Here is a 23,258-nt window from a genome sequence, read left to right as displayed (position 1 = left end):
CCAGATCAGCAGCAGCTGTGGCTGTTTCCAGATTTATCAACACATAGATTCAAAGGACAAAGTGAGAGGTCAGTGCAGTCTGGACTTTGGGACCCAGTAAGTGGGAGTGCATGGCTTTTGCCCCCTGGGGCGAGAAGCCGCTGAGATGCCAGCACAGCCAGCCAGTGCCACGTGACAGCTTCAGCTCCTGGCCTGCAGAGTGTAGGGGGACCAAGCACCAGTCTGAGGGGTAATTGCTCTTGCTTTAACCTTCTTGGTTCTGGATTGCAGTCTAGGGTGGAGGTCCTGGGGTGTGTGTCTCGCTTGAGAGGGCACCCATCTAATACCTCTGGCAGCTGAGAAAACCCCAGTGTTTGGGACGAAAGGTCCCCTGTCTGGTGGCAGAGTCCTACTGTGGCAAAAATCCCAGGGGTCAAGTGGGCAATATGACCAGGCAAAGGAAACAAAGCAGACAGAAAATTCCAACATTACACTCCTATTTGGGGGACAAAAAGGAGCAAAGCATGGAACAGGAGGAAGACAGCGAAGTCAGAACTCCTGCACCAAAAGCTTCTAAGGAAAATACAAGCTGGTTACAGGCCATAGAGGACCTTAAGAAGCAGATAAGAGAAGAGGAAGAAAAATTAGGAAGAGAAATGAGAACAATGCAAGAAAATTATGAAATTAGAGTCAACAGCTTGACTGAGGAAAATAATATCTTAAAAAACAGACTGATTCAAATGGCAAAAGAGGCTCAAAAAGGCAATGAGGAGAAGAATGCCTTAAAAAGCCAAATTTTCCAGATGGAAAAAGAATCTCAAAAGCTCACTGAGGAGAATCATTGCTTCAGAATTAGATTGGAGCAAATGGAAGCTAATGACTTTATGAGAAATCAAGATGCTGTTAAACAGATCCAAACAAATGAAAGAATAGAAGGCAATGTGAAATATCTCATGGGAAAAACCACTGACCTGGAAAATAGATGCAGGGGGGATAATTTAAAAATTATTGGACTACCTGAAAGCCATGACCAAAGTAAGAACCTAGAAATCATCCTCCAGGAAGTTCTCAAAGAAAACTGCCCTGATGTTTTAGTACCAGAGGGCAAAATAGAGGTTGAAAGAATCCATCCATCACCTCCTGAAAAAGATCCCAAAAAGAAAACTCCTAGGAATATTATATCCAGGTTCCGGAATTCCCAGATTAAGGAGAGAATATTACAAGCAGCCAGAAAGAAACAATTTGAATATTGTGGAAACAATCAGGATAACCCAGGATCTGGCAGCTTCTACACTGAGAGATCGAAGGGCTTGGAATATGATATTCCAGAGGGCAAAGGAGCTGGGATTAAAACCAAGAGTCACCTACCCAGCAAAACTGAGTATCATGTTTCAGGGGAAAATATTGTCATTCAGTGGAATAGAGGACTTTCAAGCATTCTTGCTGAAAAAACCAGAGGTGAATAGAAAATTTGACATTCAGATACAAGAAGCATGAGAAGGCAAACAGGGAAAAGAAATCATAAGGAACTTATCAAAGTTGAACTATTAACATTCGTACATGGAAAAACAATTGTAATTTATGAAACTTTTCTCAGTAGTTGAAGGGATTAGAAATATATATATATATGTGTGTGTGTGTGTGTTTCTATATATGAGGATATATGGGCATATGAATACATATGTGAATATGTGTATATATGTTTACAGGTATACATAGATAGAGGGCACAGGACCAATTTAACAGGAAGGGATGATACTTAAAAGGTGAAATTAAGAGGTGAGAGGAATATAATGAGAGGAGATGGGGAGAGACAGATTGGGGTAAATTATCTCATGCAGAAGAGGCAAGGGAAAATGGTTACAATGGAGGGGAAGAATAGGAAGGCAAAAGGGAATGGTCAACCTTATTCCCATTGAATCTGGCTTGAGGAGGGAGTGAAATACACACTAAATAGGGTATCTCACCCTCCAGGAGAATAGGGAGGGAAGGGGATGAGAGGGGGGTGATGATGGAAAGGAGGGCAGGCTGGGGGGGGAGGGAAGTTGGAAGCACCCACTTTTGAAAAGGGACAGGATCAAAGTAGAGAATAGAACAAATGGGAAGTGGGATAGGAAGGAGGGAAATATAGTCAGTCTTTTACAATATATCTACTATGTTATTGTTTTGCATTAGCCACACATGTACAACCTATACTGAACTGCTTATCTTCCCAGTAAGAGTGGGTAACAAGGAAGGAAGGGAATGAATCTGGAATTGAAAGCTTTAAAATCAAATATTCAAATATATATGTGTGTGTATATATATATATATACTGTTATTAATACTATCTTACATGTAATTGGGAAATAAGATATACAGGCACTGAGGCATAGAGATCCACTGGAAAAGTCAAAAGGGGTATGGGAGAAAATATGGGAGAGAGCAGATTGGAGGAGGGGATATCCTGTGGGACTGCTATTTTGGGGTGGTGGGTAGGGGAAAAACGGGGAGAAAATTTGTAACTCAAAATCTGGTGGAAACGAATGATGGTAAATCAGAAGTTAATAAAGCATTTAAAAAAAAAAACACTAACTACTGCTAGTGTTCAGAGGAGTGAGGGATCGGTGGGCCCTCCTCCCCCCCATGGAGATTTAGCCACATCTTTGTTCCCCTTCCCTTCCTAATGCTGAGAGGGCACAAGAAAATTTCCCATCTAATTAGGTCCACAAATGCTTTCTACATCATCACCCTCCCCACTCTACTCTGCCTCCATCAAGTGTCAAGTCTGGCCTCAAAATGACACCCCCTCTCCCTCTCTACCCGGGATCCCACTTCTCCTGCCTTGGACATATACTTCCTGGGTTTTAAGATCCCACTTCCCAAGCTCCCTTAGGCCCCTGTTCCCCTGTCTCTTGACTGGCTCAGTTGGGAAGTTCTTCTGCATATCTAATCTCATTATCTGCTTTTGGCCTGCTTCCTCCCTAGATATGGGGAACAGCTGGTTCCTTTGAGCCGTAAATCTTTGTAGACTTGGACAGAGATTCTAATTCCTTTCTCCTTTCCTCAGAGATCTGACTTTTAGCTCTTTCCCAATCCATGTGTCCCTCAACAGAAGATTGTAAACTAGGCCAGTTATGGCTGATTAATGGAGGGAAGAGCAGAGATCTCAACATCTCTGGCCTCCCCACCTAGCTCTGTCCTTCTCCTCCAGATCCCTGATCTACTCCTGTTCTCCAAAAAGCCCTCCAGGATGAACCCTCCTTGGAAGCTCTTCCTCCCCCTCTTTGTCCACCAGCTCCACTCATCTTAGACGCTTAGCATTCTGTCCTTGTTTCTGCCTGTTGCTTCTTGTTTTAATTTTTCCACTTTTTTTTTTCTTAACCCTTACTATGTCTCAAACAGGTTCTGGAAATTCATAGCCTTCACAACTGATAATAAAGTGTCAACACAGGAAATGAAATCAATCACCAAAGGAGCTGAGATAAAGCAGAAACTCCTCAGTCTTCACAGCTGTTGCCTAAGCCAGCTTGTGGTACCATCTGACACCCAGACCTTTCTCCATCATTACAGAGGGATGGCCCAATCCCACCTCATTTGGGGAGTTCCATTTATTTTTTCTCTTTATGTTTCCTTGTGCTCCTTTGATGAACCCCTTTCCCAGCAACGGTGGGGAGCAGGGAGTAGGAAGAGTGGGTCCCCCAAAGCTCACTCTGGTTCCTTCCTTCTGACTCCCCCAAATACAGAACCCACTCCTTCCATCAGGTATATCCTGGTACAGACTTGAACAAAACCTTCCAACATCCTTGTGATACGACTTACAATTTCAGGCCTGAGATGCTTTTTCCGGAATCTCTCACTCCTCTACTGCCCAGCCTCAGCTCCCAACCCTCTCACTAGGGATGGCCTTAAGGAGAATAGAATAAAATGGATTTTTTTTTAAGAGTTAAAAAGAACATTGGAGATTAAGTACTCGTCATTTTATAGGTTAGGACACTGAAGCAGGGACAAGTGAGTTAACTTGCCTTCGGTCCCAGAGGCGGGAGGTCCAGTCCCTGAACCAGGATGCTTTCCTTGAGTAGCAGGGCCCCGGGCCCCCACAGCCTCACGTGGAGCAGCTAGCCCTTTTGCGTTGGTGATGTATTGCATTGACTTACAATATCGCCCCCCGCCCCCCAACTTCATCCCCATTCCCGGACAAGGCCAGGGAGCTGGAGCCGGGGCTGGGCTGGGCTGGAGGGAGCAGCGGATGTGGGAGGTGTGTGGAGGGGGTGCGGGGGAGACCGGAGGGAACGGTCAGCTGGCGAGGAAGAGAGGGGAGGCGGCCCCATAAACAGGGAGAGAGCACTCCATGTAAACGCGTTTGGCAATAGGAAACGGTATATTAGAGGGGAGGGAGTGGCGGAGTAGGGCCAGGCAGGAAGAAGCTGGAAGAAGACACTTTACAGCTCCTGCCTGGTCTTTCCCAAGTGCCGCTGGCCCAGCAAGCGGGCGGGCCCCGGGCCCGGCGGGGCTGGAGAGAGGATCGAGAGCATCCCCACGCTATCCCCGGGCCCCCAAGGGCCCCGGGATCCCAGATCCCACATCCCAGATCCCAGCGAGCGGCCAGGCGGCCCAGCGGCCCAGCATCCGCAGCCCAGATCCAGAGGAGGAGGAGGAAGAGAAGGAGGAGGAGGAGGAGGAGGCGGAGGCGTCAGGGGTGTGGGGAGAGGAAAGGAGCTAGCCTGAGTCCACACCTCCCCTCGCCGCCTCCCCCCCAGTCCCAGGGCTGCTAGCCCTCAGGCCAAAGCCCAGGGCAGAGCAGGGAGGTGAGTTGGAGTCAGCCCTGGGGGAGTAGGGAGGGGGAAGAATTCTCTGATTTCCAGGCGTGAAGCCCATACTGTGATTTCAGGATGGGATATCCCTATTCCCAGAAAACTTCAGCTTTATAACGGGAATGCCTACGACTTCTACTCAGGCTTGTAAACCCTAGTCTATAACTCTGGTCCCCAACACACCGGGGTCACTAGTTCAATAATATTGTTTAGGTAACCCATAGGCTCCAAAATTCCCAAGATCATCCTTCCCAGTCACCTTATCTCACTCCCAAATCAGACACACAAAACTACACTCCCTAGATTCCCCCCCCCCCCCAATTTGCTCTAAGATGTTGATTTGTTAGGGTAGATGGGCTTTTCCAGTGAGCAGAAGCCTCTTATCTTCTAAAGCCTGGTCCTGGGACTGAGCTCTAAGGCTGACCATGTTAAGTTTCTTGAATCTTTCTCCTGACTTGGTGACACCTATCTTTCCTCTAAATGTCTGGTCTCTTCATCACACCATTTCCATCACTTTTTTTTTTTTTTAGCACTTTTCCTGTCCCAATTCTAAAGTGTATATAGCCTTTTCTGCATTGATTTAGTTCAACTTAACACTCTTCAAAGACCTCTCTGTGCAAGGTGCTGAGGGTACAAAGATAAGATATTAATCTTATTCTTAGGAAGTTTGTGATCTAAATGGGGGAGAGTGGAAGGACAAGTATATTAGCAACTATAATATAAGGGGTGTGAGATAAGTGCAAAGGAGAGATTCAAGTAAGGTGTCATGAGATACTTAAGGAGGAAAAAAAAATCACAGGAGGCTAGGGGAGGGGGTGGAGACAGTGTCAGGGGAGATTTCTTGGAGGAGGTTTGAAAGAAGGGGAGATTAAAAGGCTGGAAATGGGAGTAGAGGTATCCTTTCCAGGGGTGGGGTATGATTAAGAGTGAAGGGACACAGATGAGAGCCAGCAGGTAGAGAACGGGAATGGAGACTGGTCTCATGAAGGAGAATCGTATGAGATGAAGGCATTTGGTACAGATTAAATTTGGTGTAGATTAAATTGTAATTGGGAAATGTTTAGTGTTCAATAAAAATACAGCACAAGACAGATAATGTTAATTTGTGGTTTTCTAAGTCAATATGACACCAATGGGGAACCTTATGCATGATTTACTAGCCCCAGTTTCTATGTGAGTTTGACACCACTTTGCAAAGGACTTTAATTTTTATTTTATTTGGTAGGTGATGGCAGCTATTGAAAGTTTTAAAGTAGAAGAGAAAACAAAATTAGTTATTTTAGATTGATTACTTCCTGAGTACCTCAAGGAAGGCTGCAGAATCTGATCAGGAGTTCCTTTCTGTTCCATTGGCCCCAGAGGAGGTTTTTTGAAATATCGAATCCCATGTGTGTGGGTAGAATCAAGTTGGTCTCTACCACAAGTGATGACCCCTAAGTGATGACCCCTAATTTCTAAGACTGAGAATTCTGGCCTTTTCTTTACCTTTGCCTCAATTAGGTCTTCCCCTAGATTGATTGGACCCCCATAACTTTCTCCACAACTCTAACCCCATAGCCACAACCCTTTTATTGCAAAAGGGAGTAAGATGTCTAACAGTGAAGTCCTGACTCTGATACTAACTCTTTGTGTGACCTTGAGCAAATTACCCTCTCTCACCTTCAGTTTCCTAATCTTTAAAATGGCCAAGTTGGGAAAAGATGATCTTGACTCTAAATTCTATGCTCCTATGGCATTCCTTCAGAGACAGTCCTTCAGGGGGCTGGCATCTCTGTCTTTCTTCCTCCAGCTTTCCTATAAACCCATTCCCTGACCACCTTGGCTCAGTAGCCCAGACCATTCTACTTCCTCCCTTTTCCAGAAATGATGAGAATGGGTGCCTGGTTTGGGCAAATTGTTCTTCCTCTAAAGGCAGTTTAGGACTTTACCCAGAGAGGATCGTATTATAGGTCCTACTTAGATGATGAAACATATTTGTTTCTTTTTCTTCTATTTAGTGATTAACCCCACACAGTGGCATGTTGTGCTGGAAGGTTTTCCCTTCTCTGACCCAGGCACCCTCAGGACAGGGATGACCTGAAGGGAGGAAGAGACATGGGATCATAGTTGGTCATATTCAAGTCTTCTGCATTTTACCTCCATAACACCTCCCACATCTGAGCCTTTCTCTCCATTTCCATGGCCACTACCCTAGCTGAGGGCCCTCATCATCCCAGTATGATTGCAGCAGCCTTTTAATGAGGCTTTCCACTTCCAGTCTCTTCCTTTCTCTAATTTACCTTTTGGAGAATTTGCAGACATTCTTCCTAAAGCACAGGTCTTCTCCTTGCTCAGAAAGCTCTAGTAGGTTCCTGTTTCCTCTGGGATAAAAACTAACTCCTCCAACTAGCATTTCAGCCCTCCCCACTCTGGCTCCAACATGTCTTTGTAGACATCTCATATTACCCCCTTTCACTCACTGTACATTCAAGCCAAACTGGCCTGCTAGTGTTCCCAAAATTCCATCTGCTGTCTTTGTGCCTTCCCACAGACCTTCCCCCATGTCTGGAATGTGTTCCCTCCTCATCTCTGTCTCTCGGAATCCTTAGCTTCTCTAAACTAGCCTGGTGTAGTGGGTAGATGGCTGGATGCCAATCCTGCCTCAGTACCTTGGGCAAATCACTTCACCTGGGGAGAACTTGGTGACCTCAAAGATCCCTTCCAACTGGAAAGGTTTAGTTTGCCTGAAGGGGTGAATTGGGACTAGGTCTTCCATGAACACTCCCCAAGCTGCCCCAATGTGCTTTTAGCTTTTAGCAACTCTGAGAAGCACCAGGGAATAGTGGAAAGAAAGTTAGGGTCCCATAAAGATTCTGTAGAGCATAGGTGCGCTGGTAATGTTTAATAACAGGATTGTGTGTGAGTGTGTGTGTGTGTGTGTGTGTGTGTGTGTTGGGGAAGGGGGGAACAAATGTATCCAGACACACTTTTAAGTGTAATCTGCATTATTAAATTTTCTCCATCATTTTCTTAAGCCTGAAAACCAATAAAAAAAGCAATAAATCAAGCCTTGATTTGTAGCATTTGCCAATACTCACATTGAAAATTTAACATTTGGGGCAGCTAGGTGGCACAGTGAATAGAGCACCTGCCCTGGAGTCAGAAGGACCTGAGTTCAAATCCAGCTTCAGACACTTAACACTTACTAGCCTTTGACTTTGGGCAAGTCACTTAACCACAATTGCCCTGCCTTCCCCCCTCCAAAAAAAAAGCAAAAAAAAAATTTTTTTTAACAATCAGCTCTCTCAAGGGGGTATCAACTGTCTCAGTTCAGTTCTCAGTGCCCTAATTAGTGCACTCCCCATCCCCAAATTCTTTCGTACTGGCTTATCTAGGTATATTTTGCTCTCACAGTGTCTTGCACTTAGGTGCTTAATGAATTTGATTTTATGATAGGTTTATAGTTGGGAAGGACTTTAGAGAGATCATCTGGTCTTACTCCCTATTTTAGGATTCCTGCCCACTGAAAATTCCCAGTCTGAGTAAGGAAGAAGGGGCAGGCAAGAGCAGGCAAGCTTTTCAACCCCCGAGACTCAGAACTCTAACCTCTACTCATACAACTGGTATTGAGGCAGCTACAGGCATTGTCTGATCTGATCCTTCCAACAAGCAGACCTTTGAAGTGGCTTATCTCCATTTTACAGAGAAGGAAGCTGAGGCTCAGAGAGATTTGGCTACTTATCTACTGTCTAAGTGTCTGAATCAGGTCTCAAACAAACCCCAGCCTTCTGACTGGAAGGCCAGTAGTCTTTCTTCTATTTCCTGATGCTTCTGCTAGTGGCTAAAAGCACAAAGAGATTGGGGAGGGGGATGATCATGGAAAACCTAGGTCCAGTCCCCATTCACCCCTTCAGGCAGACTAAAACTATAGGTGGCTGGGCTTTTGATTGTTATCGCTATGAAGCATTTAAAAAAAAATTTCAGGGCATTGAGGTGGTGTAGTGAATAGAGCACCGGCCCTGGAATCAGGAGGACCTGAGTTCAAATTCTGCCTCAGACACTTGATCTTACTAGCTGTGTGACCTTGGGCAAGTCACTTCACCCCAACTGCCTTACCTTCATCCCTCTAAAAAACCAAAACCAAATCTCAGTTCTCAGGGCCTAAGGTTGAAGTCCCAGGGTTAGGAAGAAGAGGACTTTGGAATGTGGCTGGTATAAAAGGATTACACATTCAGGCCTGGCCTTGTCTGGTCTGTTTTAGTTATATAGTCTCTAAAATATAACCTTTTCCCGTTTAGCTTTTGGCATGAGACCAATCTGAGCTTGGTAGCAGATCCACTTCAAAAACCTCGCCCAAGTCTGCTATCCCCAAGACCATAATATCCTCCCCACGCCCCCACCCCTGTCGTGAGGCTCAGATGTGATCATAGATGCAACCATAAAGTGATATGTAAAGGCAGGGTATTATTATTAGTAGTAGTATTTTATTTTATTTTTTGCTTTTTGGAGGGGGGAGGACAGGGCAATTGGGGTTAGGCGACTTGCCCAAGGTCACACAGCTAGTTTTGTGTTAAGTGTCTGAGGCCGGATTTGAACTCAGGTCCTCCTGACTCCAGGGCTGGTGCTCTATTCACTGCATCAACTATCCAAGTTTTAGCAGCTTCTACACATGTGTGTGCATGAACACACCCTATACAAGCACACATATGGCACACACATGTACACATATGAAACACACAGAGACACACCCACAGCCCTAACCATCTCTACATATCTACATATACCCTAATACCACTATCAGGCTACATCCCACTTCCAGGCTTAACATTGACCACCTCCATTCCCTGATCTTTCCTTGAAGCTTTTGACTTGCCCACCTGCTAAGTCCCAGCTCTGCATTTATTAGCTGGGGGCTGTAAGCAAGTGACTTCCCTTCTCTAATCATATATAACTATGTCTCCCCACCCCAGGAAAACAAGGGAGTTAGGCTAGGTGACACCTAAGTTTCCTTCTGGCTCTAACAATCTATGGCTCTCTCTACCCAGACTCCCCTCTACCTCTCCAGCAGTCCATATAGAAGGGTCCTGCATAGGGTAATAGCACCCACCCCAGGTAGATGATGGACCTTCTCTTCTAGGTGAGAGTCCTTTGGTTGAGGGCCCATAAAGCTGTCCCATCCTCCACCCCACCTGAAAGCTGTCCCTAGTGTCTATCATCCAAAAGTGTAGTGACAAGAAAAGGGAGGTCTAGGAGATATAACTGAAAATGAAGGTACAGCTTGAGGTTCCATTTCCTCCTTCAGCTGCTGGCCTGAGTGGGGGCGGGGTGAGGCCAGGAGGAAATAGATCCCCACTCTCCCCCCCACACCCCAACACACACACACAGTGTAAGACTGAAACCACCCCCCAAGTGGGAGTGCCTGCTGCATTCAGGGTTAGTCTGTCTCACTTCATTCTCCATGTAGGACCCTTCTTTTCCTACAAACAGAAGAAATCCTGTCCAACAATGTTGCTTGGGACCCCTGGGTTATTTCCCAGGACACACCTGGACCTACCTCAAAGAAAGTCCTCTCCCTGTTGAATCTCCACGCCTCTTGCTTCAGTCTCAGTACATAATTATAACTCATCATACATACATTACTCTGTGTAGTTTTCAATAAGATTCATTCATGCCTCTAGCTAAGAAACATTGTGGCATAGTGTCAAAAGTACTGGTTTTGGAGTCAGAGAACCAGGTATCAGATCCTGGCTCTGCTTCTTACCTGCACATCCCTTTCCCACTCTGGGCCTCAGTTTCCTCATCTGTAAATTGTTGTGATTGGAATAGATGGTTGGTAAACTCCTTTCCTACATCCTATGACTTAATAACTGTGTGAGGCAGATGGAGTCTTGCCTCCATTTGAACAGGTGAAGGCAGTGAGGCCAAGAGATAATGACAAAGTTGGCCAGTCAACAGTCAGTCATTAAACATTTATTAAGGGCCTGCTCTACACCTGCTGGGGACACAAAAAGAGGTGAAAATCCCTCCTTCAAGGAATTTACAATCTAATTGGACAGATAACAAGTAGATACCAAGGGAGCTATTGTTGTTATTGGAGCTACCTATGGGATAAAAAGGAAATAATTAACTGAAGGGAAAGCCCTGGAAGCAAGAGTTGGGGAAGACTTCCTATAGAAGGTGGGGTTTTAGTTCAGACTTAAGGGAAACAAGCATTTATGGGTGAGAGCTATTGGATGACCTAGCCAGGGTAAGAATCCTAATCATCACAGTGCCATTTTGTTGCTCAGTCATTTTCAGTTATGTCTGATTCTTTGTGACCCCATTTGAGGTTTTCTTGGCAGAGATACTGGGGTGCTTTACCATTTCCTTCTCCAGCTCATTTTACAGATGAGGAGACTGAGGCAAACAAGGTTAAGTGACTTGCCCAGGGTCACACAGCTAGTAAGTGACTGAGGCTTGATTTTAACTCAGATCTTCCTGACCTCCAGGCCCAGAGCTCTATTCACTGTGCCACCTAGGTGCCCATAACTGCACCATGCTGCCTTCTATTCATGTTTTCTTGTCCTAGGTATTTTATTTTATATTTATTCTGAACTTAGCAAACACTAAATAAACTGGGTGTTTCCATGTACATAGTAGAACAGAGCAAGAGGATTGTAAATGAAACTACAGGTCTCTGTTATATACAGCTTGTCTTTCTTTTAAGTATACTTTAAGTTCAACCTGTAGCTTTCAAGGCCGTCCTATTTTTCTGTGCTCCTTTCCAGCCTTCTATTCTCTTCTCTGCATTTTAAAAAGATCTCTCTCTCTCTTCTTTTCTTCCTTCCTTCCTTTTCTTTCTTTCCTTCCTTTCTTTCACTGCCCTATCCCTATTCCCCCTCAATCTCCATCCATTCCCCAATGAAAAAGAAAAACAAATCCCTTGTGACAGTTATTTATTGTCAAGCAAAACAAATTTCTACTTTGTCTGTGTTAGAAAATCTGTGTTGTATTCTCCAACATAGGTCCATCATCCTCAGTCCTCTAGAATCAGAGTTGATTATTCCATTGATCAGAGCACTTGAGTATGCAAACTTGTTAATGTTGTTATTGTGAAAATTATTCTTCTGGTTCTGAGCATTTCACCCTGCATCAGCTCATGCAGATCTGCCCAGTCTTCTATAGGACTAGTCTTCTCTAAAATCATCTATCTCATCCTCTCTTACAGCGTAACATTTGGTGACATTTTGTTGTTGTTCAGTCACGTTGTACTCTTTATGACCTCATTGGGGATTTTCTTGGTAAAGACATTGGAGTAGTTTGCCATTTTCTTCTCCAGATCATTTTACAGATGAGGAAACTGAGGCAAGTAGGGTTAAGTGACTTGTCCAGGGTCACACAGCTATTAAGTATCTGAAGCCAGGTTTGAACTGAAGATGTTGCATCTTCCTGACTCTAGGCCCAACACTCTAACCCCTGAACCACCTAGCTAAGCACTAATTACATATCATAAATATTGTTTAGTCATTTCCCAATAGGTGGCCACTCCCTTTATTTCCATTTATTTGTTGCTGTAACAAGGGCAGCTATACACAATTTTGTACATCTGAATCCTCTTCCTCTTTCTTTTATTTTGTTGGGGCATAGACCTGGTATCCTAGATCCTAATGGATCAAAGGGTAGGCATAAGTTAGTGACTTGTTGTTTGCCACTCCAACTTGCTTTCCAGAATAACTGGACCAACTCATAGTTGCATCAAGAATAATCAGGGTGCCGTGTAACCTTGGGCAAGTCACTTAACCCCAATTGCCCTCTAAAAGGCAAAAAAAAAATCAGGGTGCCTGGTTTTTTGTGGTTGTTTGTTGGTTTTGAGGCAATGGGGTTAAGTGACTTGCCCAGGGTCATAGAGCTAGTGTCAAGTATCTGAGACTGGTTTTGAACTCCGGACCTTCTGACTCCAGGACCAGTCCACTATCCACCCACCACCTAGCTGCCCCTGGGGTACCTCTTTTCCCATAACTCCACCAACATTTGCCATTTTTCTCTTTTGTCATCTTTGACAATCTGATCGGACTGAGGTAGAACCTCTGAGCTGCTTTCATTTCATCGTATGGGATACCCAACATTGGGGCATTTTATCATATGATTGATTGTTCTTCGCTTGGATTTCTTCCTTTGTCAAATGTTCATTCATATCCTTTGATAAGTTTCTATAAGGGAATGGCTTTTGACATTGAACCTTTGACAAGTAAGAAGTGGGATAGTTTCCACATTGGGAGGGGATGGAGTCTGGGCTGGGGACTTCAGGTTACAATGCTCCACCTCTTGTTCTCTTCGACCCCCTAGCCAGCCGGGGTCACACTGTTTCACTTCTCTCTCCCTTAGCAAGGGCTGCCCCCCCTTCCTCCTGATCTCTTCCCAGGGGGAGTGAAGAGGCTATTTCTAAAGGAGAGAAGAGTCAGGGGAGGGCATCCAGAGAAGGGGACACTTGAACTCTCAGCAGTCAGGTGATTGAGGTAAGGTAGCAGCAGGACCAGATGTGGTTTCCTTACAAGACTTCTGCTTCTGATGTTGGCTCCCTTTCTTGGGCAAATCACATAAATCCCTAAGTTCCTTCCATGGTAAAATAAAGATGGGCCCTGAGGTCCATCTCCAGATTGAGGATCCTAGAGTCCTATGACCTGGAGGGTCCCCAAAAGGCCCACCCTCTGTTTTCTCACCCTGATTCACAAGATCATATGACTGAAAGTTGGAAGAGATTTTAGGGTCATGTAGTCCAACATCCTCTTTTTCTGCATAAGGAAATGGAGGCCTAAGAAGCTTTCTCAAGATCACTCAGGTAGTAAATAGCAGTAGAGATTTAAACCCAGGTCCTTTGCTATTTCCATTGCAAAGGGGATTGAAGGTGAAGATCTTGGGATGTGACTTTGGTCATATCATTTTCCCTCCTCCCTGGGCCTCAGTTTCCTTCTTTGTTAACTGAATAGCTGGCCCCAGGCCTACCTCAGACTGTAGTGACCTGGCCCATCCAAGGAATCCGGCTACAGTGCCTTCCCCCACCCCCAAGTGCTTTCGTGACTCCTCTCTGCTCTATCCAGACCCCAATCTAAACAATCTTGATTCCTGTTCCCAGCCTGGCGGGACAGTGAATGGCAGGAAGTGGAGACAGTCGCCTGTTTATGCTTCAGGCTGCCGGGGCTGGGAAGGGTGGGGAAGAAGGTGGTACTGGGGCAGGGGGAGAGCAGGAGGAGATGACCAGGCAAGGGACAAGGAGCCGAAAAGGGATGCTTGAAAAGCAGCAAGGGAGTCAGTCAGGGTCAACACAGGACAGGAGAAAAGTGGGGCCACAGAGAAGCAGGAAAAGACTTTTGTATACCTCAAAATGCATTAGTTGCCAGTCTTAGCATGTTCTGCTCTAGACTCAGTGACTGGGGCATAGGAGGATCGGGTGCTTTCATAATTCTGAATCACTGATACTCCATCTCCTCCCTCCTCCCCCCTCCCCCTACACACACACTTCACTCCTCCCAGGCGGTTTGGTTTCCATTGGGGAAGTTGGCCCGGACTTCCCTTACAAAGCCACTCCCCAGAGTGAGCTGCATGGGAAGGGAGGAGGACATCCCCCCCCCTTGAAAAAAAAATACCCAACAAAACTCAACACTCACAACTCCCAGGGATTCTGAGTGGGAAGGGCATTTTAGGGGGCTCCATGTAGGACTGGATGTAGGGTCAGTGTCTGAGGCCCCAGGAGGAAGAATGAGACCTCACCACCCTTCTTTCCTATTCTCCTTCTAGGAGGAGGCCCTGAGTTCCCCTGGGATGGACCTACTCATGCTGCTGCTGGCTCTGGGCCTGGCTGATGGTGAGTTTTTATGAGGTGGGGGAGTAGGGCCTTGAAAGCCATTCAGGACTAGGGTAGAGAGGCAGACTAGAGGGAGGGCCAGTGAGCTTCTAAGTAGCATCTGGGGATGCTGCTCCTGCTTTGTCTTGGCATCTGAGCTGGATTTGGAAGATTAAGGGTGGGAAGAGAGAAACTCTTGCAGGAATCGTGAAGGGGTAGCCAAAGGGGATGGGTTAACAGAAGGAGGGACAGGGGGACAGGTGACTGAGAGAGGAGAGAGAGTGGATGAATGATAATGCAGAGGTATAAAGAAATGCCAAAAAAAATGTCCAAGAAAAAGGAGATAGTCCTCACAGTTGAACCCCAGACAACCCTTTTGTTAGTTTCTAATAAGCCTGTACTGTTGGATCCAGGGAATGAATAATCTCTCTCTCACAGCTGCCTCCATCCTCACCTGGGCTGAGGCAGGGTTATAACTAACAGTGCCAATAACCTTTGTAAATTTAGAATTCAAGGCAGAAGGTACCATAAAGATCATCCAGTCATAGAATCACAGAATTTTAGATCTCAAAGCAATTGGCTGGTTAAGTCATTTTTTAGGTAATGATAACAGTTCATATGAGAGTCAGAAGGACCTGGGATCAAGTCCCACTTCTAACACATTGCTCACTGTGTGACCCTGGGTATCTCACGAAGTCTCCAGGTGCCCCCAGATAACTCTCTAAGGCTCAAAATTGAAGAATACGTACAGATCTACATTGGTAAAAGCAGTCTCCTCACTGGATTGCCTTCTGCCAATGAAATCAGAGGTCTCATTCACCAAAAACAACTCATGTCTTTATGAAGCTTTAAGGTTTGAAAAACAATTTGCCTCACAACACTATCATACCTCCTTGAGGTAGTTAGTGAAATATTATTTATCCCATTTTACAGATTAAGGCTCATAGTAGAGAGGGTCATATAGCTATGGAGGTAGGATTAGAACCCAGGTCTCCTGCCTCCCAGTCCTCTACTCACTTCACTGCCTTGCTGCCTGATTGAACTTGTATCTTGTTTGCTTGGTGTATCTTTCTTTAATCTGTACACTTTGATTTTTTTTCTTAACTCTTACCGTGTCTCAGTCAGAATCTGAGAGGATGTATTTTTGTTCATTTTGCCAGACCAGAAAAGCCCTCGGGTAATTCTGGACATCCCAGTGGCCAGAGGAGGGATAGTATCAGCTACCAGATACCACAACTCCAGGGGATCTGGGGCTACCAGTCTATTAGATAATGAGTAAACCATCATAAGGAGTAGCCTAGAGTTCAGTTGTGAGTACAGGGGCATATTCCTCCTAGATCCATCTTTACAATTAGAAAGAAAAGTCAATGGGAGATGTGATGGTAGAAGAGGTTGGACAGAGTAGATGAGAGAGGGAGTGGATGAGAAGGGTAGTAGTGGAGGAGACGTGGGATAGAGTAGATCAAGTAAGGCTATGGCCCAGCTCTCTTAGGATTCCTTACTGTTTTCTTTTTTTTTTTTTTTTTTTTTTAAGCATTCGGGGTTAAGTAACCTGCTCAAGGTTACACAGCCAGTTATTTCTGGGTGTGGTTCTAAGTATCTGAGCCTGGATTTGATCCAGGTCATCCCGACACTGGAGCCGGTGCTCTTACTTGCTGAGCCACCTGGCCGCCCCTAAGCAATTGGGGTTAAGTAACTTGCTCAAGGTTACACGGCCAGGTGTTTCTCAGTGGGTGCTAAGTGTCTGAGCCCGGGATTTGATCTCCAGGTTTTCTCAACACTGGAGCCGGTGCTCTTACTCTCTGTGCTACCTGGCCACCCCTCCTTACTGTTTTCTGATTGCCACTTGATCCAGATTTAATGCCATGGGGGGGGGGGGGTTGGAGTGGCAAGTTGGTTTGGTCTGACTGTTGGGAATAGTTTTAACCATTGCTAGAAGTCAGAGACTCAGAACAGTGACTGGCTATGCCTCAGAGACTTGAAATCAGCCATGATACCGTGGAAAGAATGTGGGAGCTGGAAGGAGAGGATCTGGGTTCAAATCCTGACTGTGTGAGTCAGTCTACTTCTCTGGGCCTCATTTCTCTCTTCTGTATAAGGGGTTGGTAAGGTTATATTGCCTCTAAGGTCCTTTTGAGCTATAAATGCATGAATCTATGAAAGAGCCTATCTTGGGGCTACAAGCCAAGGACATGAGGTGTATTTTTTTTTAGATATTTTATTATTTTTTTACAGGATTCAACTCCACAATTCCTTGAGTTTCACATTTTGTCCCCCACCTTCCCCTCCCCCCCATGGCAGCATATAGTCAAGTATAGGATCTGTAAATACTTTCACATTATACATTAGTCAGGTTATAAAGATGGATTGTACCAGCTGGAATGAAAAATGATAAAGAGGACATAAAACCAAATAAGAGAAGGAAAAAGATCAGGTATTTTGCTTCCACCTGGATATAAACTAAGTTCTTTCTCTGGATGCACATATTTCTCTCCATCGTGAGTCTTTGGGGATTGACTTATATCACTGCATTGTTGAAAAGAGTCCAGTTTATCAAAGCTGGTCATCACACATACGTTGTGTCTGTAATTGTGTACAGATTTCTCCTGGTTCTACTCTTCTCACTCAGCATCAGTTCGTATAAGCCTCTCCAAGTAAATATGAAGACCGTTGTCTGCTCCTCGTTTCTTATAGCACAGGACATGAGGTGTATTGACAGAAATGCATTACAATAGGGCAGCCTTTGTTGCAGCTGCTGGCTCTGAGCCCCTCTGCTGTGGGGGCTTGGGTCCAGTTTCAAGAGAGTGTTGGGAGCTGAGATTCCAAGTCCCTGAGCTGACCCTTCTGTCCTTCTGTCTGTCAGGTGGTTCTGCACTGTCCTCACCCAATTCACTTTTGACCTGTGCCTGCGAGAACTTCAACTGCAAGGGGTCTTCAACCTGCCAGGGGTCTTGGTGCACTGTGTGGCTGGTAAAAGAGCAAGGGGGACAACCCCGGGAATCCCGGGGCTGTAGTAACCACCACCACCAAGAGACGTGCCTGGGATTACCCACTGAGGCCTTTGCCCACTACTGCTGCTACCAGCCTCTCTGCAACCTCAACATCTCCCTGACGCTAGCAAGTGCGGGTCTCATCTTTTGCCTACAGCCCAGGGCATTGCCACCCTTCCCACCCAGCTAGCATCTCTGCTCCCCACCTTGATCCTACATGCAGCCCATTCTGTCCATCCTTTTAACTCAGTCTTGAGCTTCTGGCCTATTCAGTCCTAATCCACCAGTTCAAGAGTTCCCACCCTCACTGGTTTCTAAGGGTCCCCTGGGAGTGGGAAGGAAATAGTCCACCCAACCTAGTTCTCTCTCCCATCTTGGACTTGGGATCAGGTATCTTTCCCTCCCTAAGAGAAAAAATAAGGCTTACAATCCATGGTCATCTATACCCAATTTGGGCTTCCCAGAGCCCACTGGACAGAGGATGGAGCAGGGTCTTGACTGGTCCCCTGGGGAATGAGTTCCTTACAGGAAGTGGATCTCAGTTGTTTCTCCACTTTCACCAGCCCCACCAGAGGAACCCCATCGAACTAACCATCTGCCACTGATCTTGGGCCCTGGGCTAGCTCTGCTGGTCCTCCTGGGACTGGGGGCCCTGGGCCTGTGGCGCCTCAGTCGGAGGCGTGAGAAACAGAGAGCCTTGCACAGTGACTTGGGAGAGTCCAGCCTCATCCTGAAGGCATCGGAGCTGGGGGACAGCACGCTGGGGGTGAGGGCCTCACAGTTTCGGGATGTACAGAGAAGGGGAGAGGGTGTCAGGGAAGGAGAGGCATGGATATGGCAAGACAAAGAGAAAGAAGCAGAGAAAGAAATGGTTGGAGATATTGGCAAAGCAAGGAAGAGACAGAGATGGACATGGAGAGATTGACAGACACAGACAGAGAAGGGAAGAAAGACAGTCAGACATACAGAGAGACAGACAGCTAGGCACTTCCCAGCCCCTCATGAGCCCAAACTTGGCTGGAGATTCCCATAACGGGGAGAGTGAGATGGGAAGATGGGGAAGATCTTCTCTTACCCTTTTTCCTTGATGACCCCAGGACCTTTTGGACAGTGACTGTACCACCGGCAGCGGCTCTGGCCTCCCCTTCCTGGTCCAGCGGACAGTGGCTCGGCAGATAGCTCTGGTGGAGTGTGTGGGTGAGGTGGGGAGTGGGAAGGAGTTCAATAAGGAGTACCTTATGTGCATGGGGGCAGGAGGTAGGGGAAGGCCCATCTTGTATTTTAGATGGGAGAAAGAGAGGCCATCCTATGGAGAGGGGGAGGAGAAACAGGGGCCACCCTTGTGTGGGGGTGGGGTGGAAAGAGGGGATAGGGTAGGGGGGAAGGAGGGAAGTAAGAGAGGGCTCATCCTTTGGGGAGAGGGCAAGTTAGTGATGGGCCCTCTTGTATGTTGCAGAAGAGAAAAGGGAGGCAAGCAAGAGGCTATTCTGTGAGTTCTGGGGGGGAATGGGATGAGGAGATTAAGAGGCTAGGGTAAGACTGAGATTGGTTTAAGGTCCGAATATGGCCAGGGTTGGTCAGAATTAGAGTACAGGACAGGCATCTGGGTGAGGGTCTGTTCAAGGGTGGGGCTGCCCTATGCATGAGACTCTCCCATTCTTCCCTTCCTCTCATCCCTCTGACAGGCAAGGGCCGCTATGGTGAAGTGTGGAGGGGCCTGTGGCATGGTGAGAGTGTGGCTGTCAAAATCTTCTCCTCCAGGGATGAGCAGTCCTGGTTCCGAGAGACTGAAATCTACAACACAGTGCTACTCAGACATGACAATGTTCTTGGTGAGCAGACGGGGCCAGTCCCAACACCACCTACACACACATACACACACACACACGCATGCATGCACATACACCCACACACGTGTGCACACACAAACATACACACATGTATACACATGCACATGCACACACAGAGGCATGCACATACACCCCCCCATCTATAATGGGGCAGAAAGAACACTACCCAGGCTTGAAAGGCTGAGTTCTGACTCCAGTTGTTTATTGTTCAGTTGTTTTCTTTTCTTTTTTTTTTTGCCTTTTTTTTTGGAGGGCAATTGGGGTTAAGTAACTTGCCCAAGGTTACATGGCTAGTTTTTGTGTGTGTGTGGTAAGTGTCTGAGGCCTGAACTGAACTCAGGTCCTCCTGACTCTGGGGCTGGCGCTTTACTCACTGCGCCACCTAGCCACCCCTTGTTCAGTTTTTATTAGTCACGTCTGACTCCTTATGACCCCATTTGGGGCTGTCTTGGCAAAGATACTGGAGTGGTTTGCCATTTCCTTCTTCACTTCATTCTACAGATGAGGAAATTGAGGCAAACAGGGTTAAGTGACTTGCCCAGGGTCACACAGCTAGTCAGTGTCTGAGGCCAGATTTGAACTCAGGAAGATGAGTCTTCCTGGCTCAAGGCCCAATACTCTAACCACTGGGCCACTTAGATGTTTGTTACCTTGGGCAAAATACTTAACTCTCTAGACCTAGTTCGTCATGTGTAAACTAGAGATAAATCCTTGCACTGCCCACCTAAAAGGGCTGTTGTGAGGATGCCACTTTGGAAATCTTGAAGACCGTAGACATGTGAGTGATTAGTATTAGGAACCCCATAAAGGTCAACCACCTGCTTGCTTTGAGTCTTGTGTTAGAAGAGGCAACCTCCAAACCCTAACCCTGTCCTTGTCACTGCTCAGTCGTGACCCTGACTCCCCTCTTCCCCCCAGGCTTCATTGCTTCTGACATGACATCCCGCAACTCCAGCACCCAACTGTGGTTGATCACCCACTACCATGAGCACGGCTCCTTGTATGACTTCCTGCAGAGGCAGCCACTGGACCGAGGGCTGGCCCTGAGGCTGGCCCACTCCATTGCCTGCGGCCTGGCCCACCTTCATGTGGAGATCTTTGGAACCCAGGGCAAGCCGGCCATTGCCCACCGGGACCTGAAGAGCCGCAACGTCCTGGTTAAGAGCAACCTCCAGTGTTGCATAGCGGACCTGGGTGAGGAGTCAGTGGGAATGGGACCCGGCTGCTGATGGGTTGGTGAAGGAGCTGGCCCCAGTAATTTGGGCCTGGGTTCTCCTGCAGGAAGGGAGACAGGCAAGCAGAAGGGGGGTTCTCTCTACCTCCTTTTCTGTTTGTTTCTGTCTCTTCTGTGATTCGGTCTCTGCATGTCTCAGCCTTTCTTAGTCTGCAGAGGCAGTCTGCCTAATTGGGAGCCCCAAGCTAAGAGGCAAGACTCCTGGATTCTAGTCCCATTTGGGGCATGTACTCTGGGCCCAGTTTCCTCATCTGCCAAATGGTCATGGTGATACCAGGGTCATTGTGTGGGAAATGCTTCACAAAGCCTTAAGTGCTATAGAAACCTGAGTGTTTACTATATGCCAGGTACTGAGTTAAGTTATGGGAATACAAGGTAAGACAAGAAGCTGGTATTACCTCATGGGATAATCTCAGCTAAAGTCACTTTGAAAAGGTATAAGAATGAGATGTTATAATTTCCCCTTCTCTTCCTGTGTATGTGTGTGTGTGTGTGTGTGTTTGTGTGATTCTATCTTCATTTCTCAGTCTTTGTCTTTATTTTTTCTCTCTGACCCTCTTGCTTCTCCCTTTCTTCTCCCTGATTTTCCCTTCTGGGCTCTAGGCCTTGGGGAATGCCCTGAGAAGGAGAAACCCTGGGTGGCACATTGGGGTCATGGGACCCAGAGCCCCAGATCATGAGGCACTGGTACCCACAGGCCTGGCAGTAATGCACTCCCAGGGCAGTGACTCCTTGGACATTGGCAACAACCCTCGGGTGGGCACCAAGAGGTACATGGCACCAGAAGTATTGGACGAGCAGGTTCGCACTGACTGCTTTGAATCCTACAAGTGGACAGACATCTGGGCCTTTGGTCTGGTGCTCTGGGAGATCGCACGCCGGACCATAGTGAATGGTGAGTGACATTGTTTTACCCTGACCAGGGCATCTTTCTCCCTGGCCTACTGATGGACTGACTCCCTTTCCTAATATCCAGCTTAGTCTTCACTGCCAGAGGGTGGAGGGATTGGCATATGGGATAGTCTCAGGGGAATGATGTCTATGTGGGGTGTCTGTGGTGGTGCTTTGGAAAGAGCACCGACTCTTGGCAGAGAGAGAGTAGATTATAAATACAAAATGTCAGAAATGGCCAATGTATTGATTTGGTCTTCATTTTTTTGTTACAAGGGTGATAGCTAGGTATAAAAGAAAGAATCAAAGGAACGTTTTCTTAAAAGGAGCATAGACTTCTGAAGTCAGAAGATCTGGGTTGAATCCAGGCTAAGCTGTGGTGATTACTACCTGTGTGGTTTTGGCTAAATCACTTGACTACTCCCACCTTCAGTTTCTTTGTCCTTCAAATGGCTGTTACACTGACACTCTGTTCTGGTGAAGAAATCAATTTGTCAGTCTTTAAAATGCTATAGAAATGTGAGCTATTATTGTTCCTATCATTTTCGTTCCTCCTTTTTATAGTGTTCAGATAGAAACAGTCCTGGGACTCTGGCTATCCTACTTTATAGTTAATGTTCTACATGGTATTGCCCAAGGGAGCTTTCTGGAGTTTAGTAAAAGTGTTCACATATCAGCTCATCCTGTGTAAGCTAATGGAAGGCATCTTCATTCCAGTAGCAGAAAGGATGATAGGGAGGGTCTGCTCACATGGTGTTATCTCCTCTGCTAGGCCTCTACAGTTATCCCCTTCCACATCACATCTTCCCCCTTCGTGGTTTCAACATATTGTGGGTCAGCATAAGAAATTACTGTAGTATCTTGTATTGTTTAAATTTCTTTTTCACACAGTATTTTTACTTAACATTGACCTACATATAACCTATGACCAAATACTTAACCCAAATTTTACAATTTGGTAAATTACAATTTGTTACTGTAAAAACACCCTATGAAAGAAAAAGAAAAAAAATCAGACTTTTTCTCTGATACGGAGAACCAAAAAATCTTACACAGATTTTATAGATGGAGGGGGTACTTTACCCCTAATCACCACAATGTGTATATTGTAAAAGTTTTTATTTTAGGGAAGTTTGGAGAGCTGGGACAAAGATATTCAATAAAATGTTGTTTTTCTTCTTTTTTTTTTTTTTGATGGATCAATGTTATGTCTAGGCAATTGTGGGCAATAGTTTGGTTTGTGGTAATGGTCCAGTTTCTTAGTTGAGTTCTCCAGAATATTTTGGGATCTGTATTTATAGAATATGGATTCATCCTCTGAAAGTCCACCCAGTTATTTTGCTAGGTATTCAGTAGGTGTTAAATTGTTAGAGTCTACAATGACGTGTTGCATAGTTTCTAATGTTTCCTTAAATGATATTACTATTAGTGAGAGGAAATGTGGCATATTGGATAGAGAATTTCTTGAGGCTAAGAAGAACTGGGTTCAGGTCCTGCCTCTGATACATATAAACTGTGTGACCCTGGGCAAGTTATTTAACATTTGCCTTTACAAATTGTGGAGAAGGTGCTGACCTGCCTTGGTAGGGGGCATTTCCTTATCTGGGAGTTCTCTATACCGATGAAATTACAGGTCTAGTCCTCTTACCATTATTATCATAACTAATATCATGACCTTCTTCTTCTTCTTCTTCTTCTTCTTCTTCTTCTTCTTCTTCTTCT

At 45.9% G+C, this 23,258-nt stretch overlaps 1 protein-coding gene across 2 annotated transcripts in view; it reads left to right on the top strand.

Annotated features, from left to right (window-relative positions):
* The first annotated feature begins 3,363 nt into the window (after positions 1-3,363).
* Positions 3,364-23,258, top strand: part of ACVRL1 (activin A receptor like type 1) — a 28,194-nt gene continuing 8,299 nt past the window's right edge. The window contains exons 1-9 of one of the 2 annotated variants that reach the window (XM_069092523.1): positions 3,364-4,766; positions 13,116-13,246; positions 14,526-14,592; positions 17,435-17,692; positions 18,125-18,327; positions 18,659-18,758; positions 19,247-19,393; positions 20,330-20,605; positions 21,343-21,540. In XM_069092523.1, the coding sequence (XP_068948624.1) occupies positions 14,550-14,592; positions 17,435-17,692; positions 18,125-18,327; positions 18,659-18,758; positions 19,247-19,393; positions 20,330-20,605; positions 21,343-21,540 (1,225 nt within the window). In that variant the 5' untranslated portion in view covers positions 3,364-4,766; positions 13,116-13,246; positions 14,526-14,549. The remainder of the gene's footprint in view (positions 4,767-13,115; positions 13,247-14,525; positions 14,593-17,434; positions 17,693-18,124; positions 18,328-18,658; positions 18,759-19,246; positions 19,394-20,329; positions 20,606-21,342; positions 21,541-23,258) is intronic. The other variant, XM_069092522.1, reaches the window with a different exon arrangement.

The sequence above is a fragment of the Petaurus breviceps genome, unplaced genomic scaffold, assembly GCF_028583685.1.
Source record: "Petaurus breviceps papuanus isolate PSGF00001 unplaced genomic scaffold, PetGlider_PUasm1.0 191, whole genome shotgun sequence".
Lineage (NCBI taxonomy): Eukaryota > Metazoa > Chordata > Mammalia > Diprotodontia > Petauridae > Petaurus > Petaurus breviceps.
The sequence above is the reverse complement of the archived record's forward strand: the minus strand, read 5'-3'. Positions and strand labels throughout refer to the sequence as shown.